Source organism: Nothobranchius furzeri, chromosome 8, assembly GCF_043380555.1.
Source record: "Nothobranchius furzeri strain GRZ-AD chromosome 8, NfurGRZ-RIMD1, whole genome shotgun sequence".
Taxonomy (NCBI): Eukaryota; Metazoa; Chordata; class Actinopteri; order Cyprinodontiformes; family Nothobranchiidae; genus Nothobranchius; species Nothobranchius furzeri.
Window position 1 is genome coordinate 41,524,519 of NC_091748.1, and position 12,188 is coordinate 41,536,706.

General features: G+C 43.6%; 1 protein-coding gene across 3 annotated transcripts in view; it reads right to left on the minus strand.

Annotated features, from left to right (window-relative positions):
• LOC107393438 (proline-rich protein 36) overlaps positions 1 to 11,298 on the minus strand; it is a 21,809-nt gene extending 10,511 nt beyond the window's left edge. For 2 of the 3 annotated variants that reach the window (XM_015971777.3, XM_015971776.3), the window contains exons 1-9: positions 10,691 to 11,298; positions 8,358 to 9,823; positions 8,132 to 8,268; positions 7,313 to 7,498; positions 6,269 to 6,545; positions 6,069 to 6,193; positions 5,006 to 5,034; positions 4,854 to 4,888; positions 2,380 to 2,545 (exon numbers count right to left, since the gene is read on the minus strand). In XM_015971777.3, the coding sequence (XP_015827263.1) occupies positions 2,380 to 2,545; positions 4,854 to 4,888; positions 5,006 to 5,034; positions 6,069 to 6,193; positions 6,269 to 6,545; positions 7,313 to 7,498; positions 8,132 to 8,268; positions 8,358 to 9,823; positions 10,691 to 10,702 (2,433 nt within the window). In that variant the 5' untranslated portion in view covers positions 10,703 to 11,298. The remainder of the gene's footprint in view (positions 1 to 2,379; positions 2,546 to 4,853; positions 4,889 to 5,005; positions 5,035 to 6,068; positions 6,194 to 6,268; positions 6,546 to 7,312; positions 7,499 to 8,131; positions 8,269 to 8,357; positions 9,824 to 10,690) is intronic. The other variant, XM_015971778.3, reaches the window with a different exon arrangement.
• Between the last annotated feature and the right edge of the window lie 890 nt (positions 11,299 to 12,188).

Consider the following 12,188-nt stretch of genomic DNA (forward strand, 5'->3'; position numbering starts at 1 on the left):
TGTTTAACCATTTTCTAAATTATTTTTTATATTTTTACATTTTTTGTTTTTGTGATTTTTATCTTGAGAGGCGCTATAGAAATGATATTTTCTTCTTCTTCAAAAATTTCTAAATAAAAAGGATATTTAAATGGATTTTTTTAATCATGAAATTGGAAGAAGTAAAAATTTGTGATTACAAATGTGAGGAAGGGGAAAGAGAAAATGAGTAAGAAAGAGGTAATCAGTGGATCCTGGGAAAGGCAGAGTTGGTAGAAAGAGCTAAATCAGGAGAGTGTGGTGATGAAGAATGAACCAAAGGTTACGCCTAATCCAGCTTGAACAGGTGAGTTTTCAGCTGCTTTTTAAAGGAGACCACTGAGTCCACTGATCTCAGGCTCAGGGGGAGAGAGGTCCAGAGTCTGGGGGCCACAGCAGCAGATGATCTGTCTAGTGGGAACATCGAAACATCCCTAAAGCCCCCTGAGACCAGCCCAGCCAAACCAGCAGAGGGAAAATGGCAGAAGCAACATGGCTGAACTCCCCCCACCTTTGAGTCAGGTACAATATCCAAAATAATTTCTCTTTTGACTTTCATCACAGAGCAGGAATGATTGAAATGGTTGCATTGACCCTGAAGGTAAAAAAACTGTATATAGGTTATTTGATTTAGATAGAAAACAGCTGGTGGCTAAAATACGCATTGCTTCTGCCTATTCCTGTTGTGCTTGTAATTTTTGTTGTTGTGTTGCTTGGATATAAAACTTTGTTGTTATAACCAAAAACATATATATATACACACACACACACATATATATATATATATATATATATATATATATATATATATATATATATATATATATATATCTCCACACATCATGAATGGAGCAGATAAAACTCATTGGATTTACACATTTTTAGACTTCCATAATAAAAGAACCCAAGTTACAGATTAGCATGAAAAGTTTTTTTTCCTGTAGCTCCAAACTGTCGTGTGGACATTAACAGTTGCTAGTAAAGCATTAGGCCCTGCAAACAGTCACTATTTAGCTCACAAGAACATGGCTGTGGGTTGTTCACCATACCTCCAAACTACTCAAATCCCAATCTGACAAGCTCAATCCAGTTTGATTTCAAGTCAACAGCACGTCACTTTTCTATTTATTCCTTTTATTTAGGAACTTTCTCTTCAGATACACAAAGTAGCAAGAGTCCAAGTGAAGTAAACCTACTGCATGGCAGATTATTCCTGTGAGTAACAACTAAACAGATCTGATGAAGAGCTGTTTTAATGAATCACTCGTGCAGCCCTACTGTTTGTGTTGATTTTTAAATATTCTAGTGTAACCTTGGTTGCAGTAACAGGACGTGCCCTGGGTTATGTAGTCCAAATGAAGTTATTGGCAGCATCTGAGCCACAAATAAAACAGATTAATTAGTTTTCTGTAGATTATTGTTTTTCCTGCGTGGAACACTTGTCCAAACAGGAATAAAAAGGAAAAATGACTACAGACACATTTATGAACACAAAACTAAAATCAGCTTTTAAAGGTGCACCTTTTGGAAGGAAGGTTACACTGAAACATATTTCACATCCAGCAGGCTGTGGGGATAGTCAGTTTTTGTCCTGTCAGAACAAAGAAAGGAGGGACGTAACAACTGTTTACCATCAGTACGTGTGGGGGTTGTCGTGTCCCCTGCGAGCTAATGCTGCAGCGCCGACAATTGTAAGTTGATGACGGTCGGCAAAAAGTTCCAGAGTTGTTTAAAGTGGTTGCAGTTACCAAATTTTACCACAAGATGTCATTTTTACTTCATTTCTACATAATGCACCTTTAAAATCAGAGAATGTTTAACAAAAACTACAAAAAGATGGGGAGGCCTGCGTATTACCTGGAAACAAAAAGAGACTTTGTATAAAAGAGGAAGAGTAATTTCCGGAGTGTGGAGAGACAGGACTGGTTCTAAACCAGGTTTCAGTCATTAGGAGAAAATGCAACTCTTTTGACTTTGTTAGTGGAAACTCAACAGACACTGACTGAAGCGCTCACCACGGAGCTCTGACACCGTGCTGATGATTTCCTAACTGTACGTGGCATTAATACTCAGCAGCAGGAAGAGTTTAGACACTTCTTAACTTTCAGAAAACAAAACTGTATGATGGGAATCACAAAACCCAAACTGTGTCAGAAAATAATGCTGAAAGAGCTAAAAACGGATTTTCTTTCACAACAATTGGCAATAATGGAGCGATTGTTTACCCAGATTCTGCTTGCACACATTGCTCTCAGCTCGTCCAGTAAGGAATGAATCCTGACAGGTTTGTATGTCTGTGTAAACACCCCACCCTCCTCCACCTCGCATACCTCCATGTCCTGTCAGAATAACAGTACTCACTTTGAATTTCTTCTTCATCTCAAGCTCCTTCTTCTCTCTTTCTTTCTGCTCTTTCTTCTCCCTCTCCCTTTTCTCCTTCAGCTCCTTCTTCTCCCTTTCCAGCCGGTGCTTCTCCTTTTTCAGCTCCTTCTCATCCAACTTCTCACCAGCAGGTTTTTTTTCACCCCTGCAAGGAAAAAGGACAGATTGTGTTCAGACAGTGGACGGAACTACAGCAAACCAGACTTTTATCACTGTGTGGGGAAATGGAAATGAGGGAAAAAATCAAGAAGTTCAGAACAAAGACCATACCTAATTCCATCTTTTAGTTCTTTTTAAAACACAGAAAGGTTTTATTTACCTGCAACGTTTCGTTTGCGGCTGCAAACTTCTTCAGGCTGACGCTGATGGTGGCGCGTCACTTCCTTCTCCGTTTATCCGCGGGCAGCAGAGGACGTTGTCGCCCTCTACTGCCCGCTCTCCCCTCTCCGATGATGCAGTCCCATTCACGATCCAACGAGTAAACTCCATCGTCTCTGTTCATGGTCCCACATCCACGTCTCCTTATCTCGACAGCTTCTGTTATCCATCTTTTGTATTTATGTTGTTCGGTGTTTATGATCCGTGTGCTGTCCCAGTCCATTATATGGTTTTCTCTTGTGCAGTGATCTGTTACGGCTGACTTCTTTATTGTGCTTTCTGCTTCTTCTTTTGCTGCTCTTGTGTGTTTTCGATTTGCCTCTTTCTCACACTCCTTTCTATGTTCTATTGTCCGTGTGTTGAGTTGGCGTCCGGGTTCTCCTACGTATGTTTTATTGCATATTTTGCATGGGATTTCGTAGATGACTCCACATTTAAGTCCAGCTGATATTTTGTCTTTTGGGTGCACTAGTCTGTTTCTAACTGTTGTGTATGGCTTTGTTGGTGTGTTTATGTTGTGTTTTTTCATTGTTGCTCTTATTTTTTCCGTTATGCCTCTGATGTATGGTAGGGTTATCACTGGTTCTGGTTCTTGTCTTTCTGGGTTTCTGGTTCTTTGCTTTGGTTGTTCTTTTCTTTCTGTTTTTGTTTGTTGTTTTCCTTTGTTTATTGCCCATGTCGGGTATCTGCAGGTCTTTAAAGCGTGTTGTATGTGTTTGTCCTCTTGTTTACGGTCTCTCTCTTCTGTTACCATGTTTGCTCGGTGATATAATGTTCTGATTACTGACATGTTGTGTATGGTGGGGTGTTCTGATGTCCATGATAGATATTGGTCTGTGTGTGTTGGTTTCCTGTATGTGTTTATGTTTAGGGTCCCGTCGGTCTGCCTGGTGATTTTCATGTCCATAAATGCTATGCTGCCTTCTGTTTCTGACTCATAAGTGAATTTTATGTTGCCCGTGTCGTCAATGTTCTTCAAGTGTTGTGTTAGTGTTTCTGTTTGACCTTTTAGTATGATTTCCAGTATGTCGTCTACGTAGCGTTTCCATAGTTTTATTTAGCAGTTAGGGGGGGCGGTGGCGATGGCTTTTTGTTCTATAATATCTATTATGGACATCAGAACACCCCACCATACACAACATGTCAGTAATCAGAACATTATATCACCGAGCAAACATAATAACAGAAGAGAGAGACCGTAAACAAGAGGACAAACACATACAACACGCTTTAAAGACCTGCGCATACCCGGCATGGGCAATAAACAAAGGAAAACAACAAACAACAACAGAAAGAAAAGAACAACCAAAGCAAAGAACCAGAAACCCAGAAAGACAAGAACCAGAACCAGTGATAACCCTACCATACATCAGAGGCATAACAGGAAAAATAAGAGCAACAATGAAAAAACACAACATAAACACAACAACAAAGCCATACACAACAGTTAGAAACAGACTAGTGCACCCAAAAGACAAAATACCAGCTGGACTTAAATGTGGAGTCGTCTACGAAATCCCATGCAAACTCTGCAATAAAACATACATAGGAGAACCCGGACGCCAACTCAACACACGGACAATAGAACACAGAAAGGAGTGTGAGAAAGAAACAAGTCGTAAACACACAAGAGCAGCAAAAGAAGCAGCAGAAAGCACAATAAAGAAGTCAGCCGTAACAGATCATTGCTTAAGAGAAAACCATATAATGGACTGGGACAGCACACGGATCATAACCACCGAACAACAAAAATACAAAAGATGGATAACAGAAGCTGTCGAGATAAGGAGACGTGGATGTGGGACCATGAACAGAGACGATGGAGTTTACTCGTTGGATCACGCATGGGACTGCATCATCGGAGAGGGGAGAGCGGGCAGTAGAGGGCGACAACGTCCTCTGCTGCCCGCGGATAAACGGAGAAGGAAGTGACGCCACCATCAGCGTCAGCCTGAAGAAGTTTGCAGCCGCAAACGAAACGTTGCAGGTAAATAAAACCTTTCTGTGTTTTAAAAAGAACTAAAAGATGGAATTAGAATTTCAACACAGCAAGAACACAGCAAAGAAGACCATACCTGGCAAACCTCCTGCTCTTGGTTTTCTCTTGAACCTGAAAACACAAACAAACAGAAAAGCTTGATTCACCTTAAATAAACCACATAAAATATGATAACATTTAACAAATAATCGAGGGCATTTTGACTGAAGCCTTCCTGAAGCTGCTTACCGCGACCTTTTCAGACTCAGCATATGGATCTGTGATTAAAAACAAACTTTATGTTACTGTTCCATCACAACACAGCTTCCAGAGAGATACTGAGTAAAATGTCAAGTACTATGATACACAAATCATTTACGTTTGTTTTGTCAAAATGATCAAATTAAGACATGCAATCTCCATCCATCCATCCATCCATCCATCCATCCATCCATCCATCCCTCCATCCCTCCATCCATCCATCCCTCCATCCATCCATCCATCCATCCATCCATCCATCCATCCATCCATCCCTCCATCCATTCTCTTCCGCTTATCTGCAGTCAGAGGCAGCAGCCTAAGCAGAGAGGCCCAGACTTCCCTCTCCCCAGCCACTTGGGCCAGCTCCACCGGGAGAATCCCAAGGCGTTCCCTGACCAGGTGAGAGACCTAGTGCCTCATGTGTGTCCTGGGTGTCCCTTTACTCTAGGTCTACAGGGCGACACGAGGAAGGTGCCCAGGAGGCATCCACACCAGATGCCAGAGCCACCTCAACTGGCTCCTCTCCAGCGGGTCTACACCGAGCCCTTCCCAGATGACCGAGCTTCTCACCCTATCTCTAAGGGGGAGCCCAGCCATCCTGCAGAGAAAACTCATTTTGGCTGCTTGTATCCACATTCTCGTTCTTTTGGTCACTACCCAAAACTCGTGACCGTAGGTGAGGGTAGGAACATAGGTCGTCCGGTAAATCGAGAGCTTTGCCTTCTGGCTCAGCGCTCTCGTCACCATGACTGATTGGTACAACGCCCGCATCACTGCAGATGCAGCACCAATCCGCCTATCGATCTCCCTTTAAAAAAAAACTATCCCTATAAAATTCACATTTTGGTTACATTTTGATGCTAGACACAATGGTTGAAGCAGTCATCTCCTGCATTAAATGAAAACGAAGTATGCTTCATCATCATTTAATTATTATGTGATCGTATGTTGTTATTGCACTAGTATTATTGTAATAAAGGTACATTTGGTTATGTTAAAAAGGATTAAACAGAGTGTTGGTATAAGATGCATTTCTGTGAAGAATATTTACTTTTTGGTGCCCCTTTGTTTTTCTTGCTATTGTTAAGCTTTCCTTTCTTTTTGAGGGATGTGGCGATGTCCTCGTACTCGTTTTCCGTCTCCACGAGGACACTGTTGCGGTTATCTACTGGCAGCCTACGTAAACAGACAGCAGTTAAAATCCAAACCTTGGAGAAGATCAGACGTTTTGAAGGGAGTTAAACATCTTACTCCTCCACTACTGGTGGATCCTTGAAGACCGGGAGAGGAGACACTGGTACCGGACCTTCTTCATAATCAACTTCATTCGCTGGTTCAGAATGGACATCCATTACTGGATGAGCTGTCCCATTACTCAAACCCTCTAATGGGCTTTGACCGCCTGTAATATCGGTGCCAAGCTCGTTCCCCCACTCTGATGATGGAAGCTCTGGGGAGTAAGCATCTGAAGCCAACTCCTCAAACTCTGGACCATCAGTGGTTTCAGCTTCCAAAAGCCCAGAATCTCCTGCAGGTGTGAAAAATATGGTTAAATATTACAACAGATACAGTGCCAGGCCAAAAAAGTCACCACCTGGATTTAACTAATTGGATAATTACTGTAGGAGCGACTAAAACTGGGTTAAGAACTGTCCAACGCATTATTAAAAACTGGTCTGATGAGTCCAGATGGACCCTGTTCCAGAGTGATGGGTGCATCAGGGTAAGAAGAGAGGCAGATGAAGTGATCCCATCATGCCTAGTGCCTACTGTACAAGCCTGTGGGGGCAGGGCTATGATCTGGGCTTGCTGCAGTTGGTCAGGTCTAGGTTCAGCACATCAAGAATGAGGTCAGCTGACTACCTGAATATACTGAATGACCAGGTTATTCCATCTTCCCTGGTGACACGGGCATATTCCAAGATGACAATGCCAGGATTCATCAGGCTCAGATGGTGAAAGAGTGGTTCAGGGAGTATGAGACGTAATTTTCACACGTGGATTGGCCACCACAGAGTCCAGACCTTAACCCCATTGAGAATCTTTGGGATGTGCTGGAGAAGGCTTTGTGCAGCGGTCAGACTCTACCATCATCCGTGCAAGATCTTGGTGAAACATGAATGCAACACTGGATGGAAACAGATCTTGTGACGTTGCAGAAGCTTATTGAAACAATGCAACAGCGAATGTGTGTGTAATCAAAGCTGAAGACGAAACGAAATATTAGAGTGTGTGACCTTTTGGACTCGGCAGTGTATTTTTTCTACGGCTTCAGGTGTGTGACCACACTAGTACCTTCAAAAAGAGGAGGAGGAGGAATAAACTGATCCTGGATGACGGAGGAAAGTCTGTCGGGTTTCTCTGGAGCTTGCTCTGGATACTTGAGGTCTGGTAGGGCTTGTTTGGCTGGAGGAGGGGGAAGCACAAGGAGCTCTGCACCAGTCTTCTCCTTACTTATCTTTTCCCATACTGGAGAGACTTCTGCAAACAATCGTGTAATCCTAATTATGATTTGTAGAAGTCTGATAGTAAAACTGAACGAAAAAACAAAAACATCTGAAGGTATGTGATGGAAGGCAGGTTAGGTGGAAGAATTTAATTTGTGTGAGGAACCAGAACCAAACATACCTCCTTCACTCAGAGGTCTTTTAAGGGCCTTTGGGTCTTTTTAAGTGTTGTAAGAAAATTTTACTGCTGGAAAATATTTGTAATTTCTCTCTACTCTAGATTAGCTCATTCTTTAGGGGAAAACATTCCCTTTATGTGAGATACCTCTGTTTAACCACATCAGAGAGCCCTCTGCTCATCCTGATTCATGTTTAGAGCATGATGTGTCAGAGCAGCTCTGTCATACCTGGCATAACTCCACGGTTGGGCACCGCCTTCTGCCGACTTGTTTCGGGCATTAAAAATGTTAGAGCTGCTGTTTATGAGTTTATTTTTACTATGTCACGCCAACATTAGATGTGCTGACACTACCTCACACAGAAAACTGTCTGAATATTTAAAATCGTTGTCCCCTAATGTTATAAATGTATAAATCCTGTTAAAATGCAAAAATGTTGGAAAAATGTACAAGAAAGCCAGTAGCAGAGAGGCTTTGCTGTGACTCACCGTGGTCAATGTCGTTAACCGGATTGGGCGAGGGATGTTTCCTTCCTGCATAATCGATATGTGGGAGGTCTTTGGTGGGGTCCTCCTGAGGACGCTCCTCAGGTGGAGGAGTGGCGCGAGGAGAGATCAACAAGGGACTGAAAACAGAAGAGGGGTTACAATCATGACAACAAGTTAAAAAACCATAGTGACTTTAAACCACTGAGAGAGGATTATGGATGTTCACCTGCCGTTTTTCTTGCGTGAATTCTCCAGAGCGTTTAAAATCCTTAGATCTCCTGGAGATGTTTTCTTTCCAGGGCCCTTGTCTTCTGCCCTCTCCAGGACTGAAAGAGCCGAGATGGGATGTTCACCTCCGGGTGACTCCAAGGAAGGAGGGTCAACCTCTTTGGAAGGAGGCTTCTTCACTAAAGCTACATTTACAGCCTCTGCATGGACCTCTGTTGCACGCTGATGTTCAGAAGGGGAGAGGGATGGAGCAGAGGCCACAAGAAATGGATCGGCGAGAGCAAGGCCTGGTCTAGGGTCAGGTGTAACACAAAGTGATGGATCAGGGGCTGGGGAATCAGCATCTGGAGGTGTGGGTGAAGCAGTAGGTGGAGAGTTGGGAGCCCTGATGTTTGGAGGAGGTGCAGCAATAGGTGGAGGGGAAGGGGTGTTGCGGTTTGGAGGAGCAGAGGCAGCAAAAGGTGAAGAGTTAGGTGGGGGAGGAGCAGGAAAGGTTGGACGGGTGGGAGAGGCAACAGCTGGATGGGTAGCAGTAAAACGCTTTGGAGGGGGAGGAGCAGCAAAGGATGGACGGGTAGGAGGACCGACATGTAGAAGGGATGGAGTTCCATGGTTTGGAGGGACAGGAGCCGCAGTAGATGGAGGGGCAGGACTTGGTATCTGAGTTGGGGGTTTACTCTCCGGGGTTGAGACTGTCAGAACAGGGACCTCTGGGGTGACGGCAGGAGGTGGACAGAAGTCAGGGGTAAAGGAGGGTGGGGTCAAGTCCACGGCAGCACTGGGTTCAGGTAAGGTCGTCTTCATTAGTGGGCGGGCTTTTGGTATCGAGTACAGAGGCTCCATTTGCACACTTCCAGCATCAGAAGAAACTGGGATCAGTGGAGCAGGTCCAGAAACATCAAAACCTGAGGTGTCTAAGACTGGATCGGAGATCATTGTGGAGTCTCGTTTCGCACTCTTCTTGAGAACATGAAAGCCTTTCTTCTTTGTTGTTGGGGCTCTGGGTGGTGCCGACGCTTCAACCAGCACTGCTGCCGGTTCCTTCTGATTCAGGAGGGATGGGAATCTCTTGTCCTTACCGTTCTCTCTCTTCTCCTTCTGATCCGACAAATTGTCGAGGAGCTTCTCCTCATCTTCTTTTGCTGTCTTGTCTTTAGATTCCTTGACTTTCTTGTCAGGTTTGTCTTTTGCTTTGGAATTAGTCAGCACAAGAGGCTTTTTGCTCTCCTTCTTCTCTTCCCTGAAGACAACTCGGGGGGCGTTCACTGTGTTGGTTTCCAAGGCGTGGTTTATGGAAGTGAGCAGGGAGGGGCGTGCACCTGCAGGTAGATAAGTGGGGCTCTGGGAAGGGGGGCCAACTTTAGGTTTATCCGAGGAAAAAGGTTTGTTCTTAGGTTGCCCCATGACGCATTCTTTCTCCTGGAACATGGCCCTCACGGACTGAAAGTCCATTTGGTCTCCCTGCTGAACACAGAAATCTTCAGATGCAAACTCCGAGTCGGACCTTGTTTACACTTTTATTAAGACAGGAAACATGTGATGCAAACATGCAGAAACTGGGGTCAGTGTCCACCGTGGGCCTTGAAAAACAAACATCTTGAGAAGGTGTTCAGAATTCTAATGACCTTTAAAAATTATGTTTGAGCCTAAGGAGAAATAGGAAACTAATAATAATTAGACCAAATTAATAACAAGTGGCTCTTTAGTGGTGTGTGTGTGTGTGTGTGTGTGTGTGTGTGTGTGTGCGCGCGCGCGCACGCTTCCACCAGCAATAACTATTCTTCTATTTTGAGGATCCTAAACTGAACCACTACATAAAACAGAGAAAGAAAATCACCTTTTCCTTCCTTTAAGAGTTTTGGGCTCGTTTTTTGAATGTTCATCAGCATTTTATTAAAATCAGTTCAACATTTTAAGATTAGATCAATTTTCATGTTTGAAACAAAACTCCAACACAGCTTTGTTTACACGGCTGATGCGTAATAAGGAGAAATAAAATGAAACAAAAATCTTCACTACAGAATTAGACCGGTCGTAACAACACAGCTCAACTACAGAGGTTTCAGATCTGGAGTTATCTAATCCTGAGACTCATACTTGGGATTACTTGAGATGATAATTTTATAATTAAAAACTTTTTAAAAACGTGGGAGATGATTTCTGGAGAGATGGAGCTGATTCCCTTCAGCCGACCTGCTCAACAAGTCCAGATGCTGATGACGTCAGAGAGAACGAAAACATTTGGGTGAAGTGACATTTCTAAATAGATTTTAAGTGTAATGTAACACAAATCCTGACATAAAGGGACTGGAGCTATTTGGGACGACTTACCTGATCCTCCATGGCGAGTTTTACAATCCACGGAAACTACAACACGTCCTAAACTAACCAGATCAGTCCTCCTCCTCTTCAGCCTCTCATCGCGAGTCCGGTCAAAATATACACCTGTGCTGAAAAGAAATCTTCCGTGTGCGTCTCTCCTTCCACCGAGACAAGTGTGCGTCCCACGCGCTCGGGAGATGGTTTCAGGAATGAGGCCGAGTCAGAAACCCCCCTTCTCATCTGGAAGTGAGGAACAAAAACAGAGTCCAGCTCGGCAAACGGGTTCTGGCCCAGTTAGCGTAACTCGCGAAGGCTATGAGCTATTGGTTTCTTTCTTTTTTTGCTCTCTGTTCCTCTGGAATGTCACCAGTCTGGATGTGCGTGCGCGCGCAATGAGTCACGGACTCGACTAGTTTCTGGAATCTTCAAAAGTATTAGCTTGTGTCCTTTTTTGTTTTTGAAACTAAAACAAGGGAGCCAGTCAGTAAATGTGTAAAATCAGGCTGATCTACCAATCTACTAATGCTGCTATTTCTATACTAATCTAAAGGAGAGCCGGTCAAAATCCCAGGGCCGGGATGATGCAGAAGTATTTGCACACACAGGTATTATTTACAAAAACACTCTTACACCTTCACTCTGGTGACATGTGGAGTTTACAGTGACAGGTGTGAAGAGACAGAGGGCTGCAGGATCTACTTTGGTTGGTTGACTGATGCCTGCTTTCATTTAACTATCATGGTCCCAGATAATACAGTACCGTGTTTGTATACATTTAAAATCACACACACCTATATATCAGTGGCGGTTTTACCATTAGGCATAGGTCGGCGGCTGCCTGGAGCCCCCTTGTGTTGGGGGGCCTCCTAGCCCTGACCGCTGGCATCCCTCTGTTAATGCCACAATATTCTTATTACCAACCTGTCGCGGCAGACGGGGTTGGACACTTCTCATTACCATAATTCCTGAACCGTTCAAGATATCATTAAAATTCCAAAAGTGCTGAAAAGATTAAAAATGGGGCTTTTCGTGCATGTAGGTACTTTACGGTAGCCACCGGGATTCCCTGTCTTGAGGGCAACAAATCACAACGCAGATTCAGAGACGTGCTGAGTTTGTCATTTATAAATGCTCCGTTTTATAACTTTTGAATGGCTGATCAGATTCAAAAAACCCAACGGTTCCTAAAAGTACATAAAAGCATCTTTCCAACGATTTATAGCATGAAGCAATCAGAGTTATGGAAAATATCGCTACGAGGGGAAATCCTGCTGTACAGCCTGATTGAAACGGAGCGCAGCGCCGCGGTGAAAGCGGATAACGGAACGGGGAAGCATGAAATTATGGAAATGCCTCAAAGAAAATCAACATGATCTATTAGGTGTCCCAGAAGGCTTATGTCTGAAGACAGTGACCACGAAGACGGACAGATCTCTACCAGGGTATGAATGATTGTTCAGTCTTTATTTTTTTATTTGAACAACCCTCAACTATTTACTAATTGTAA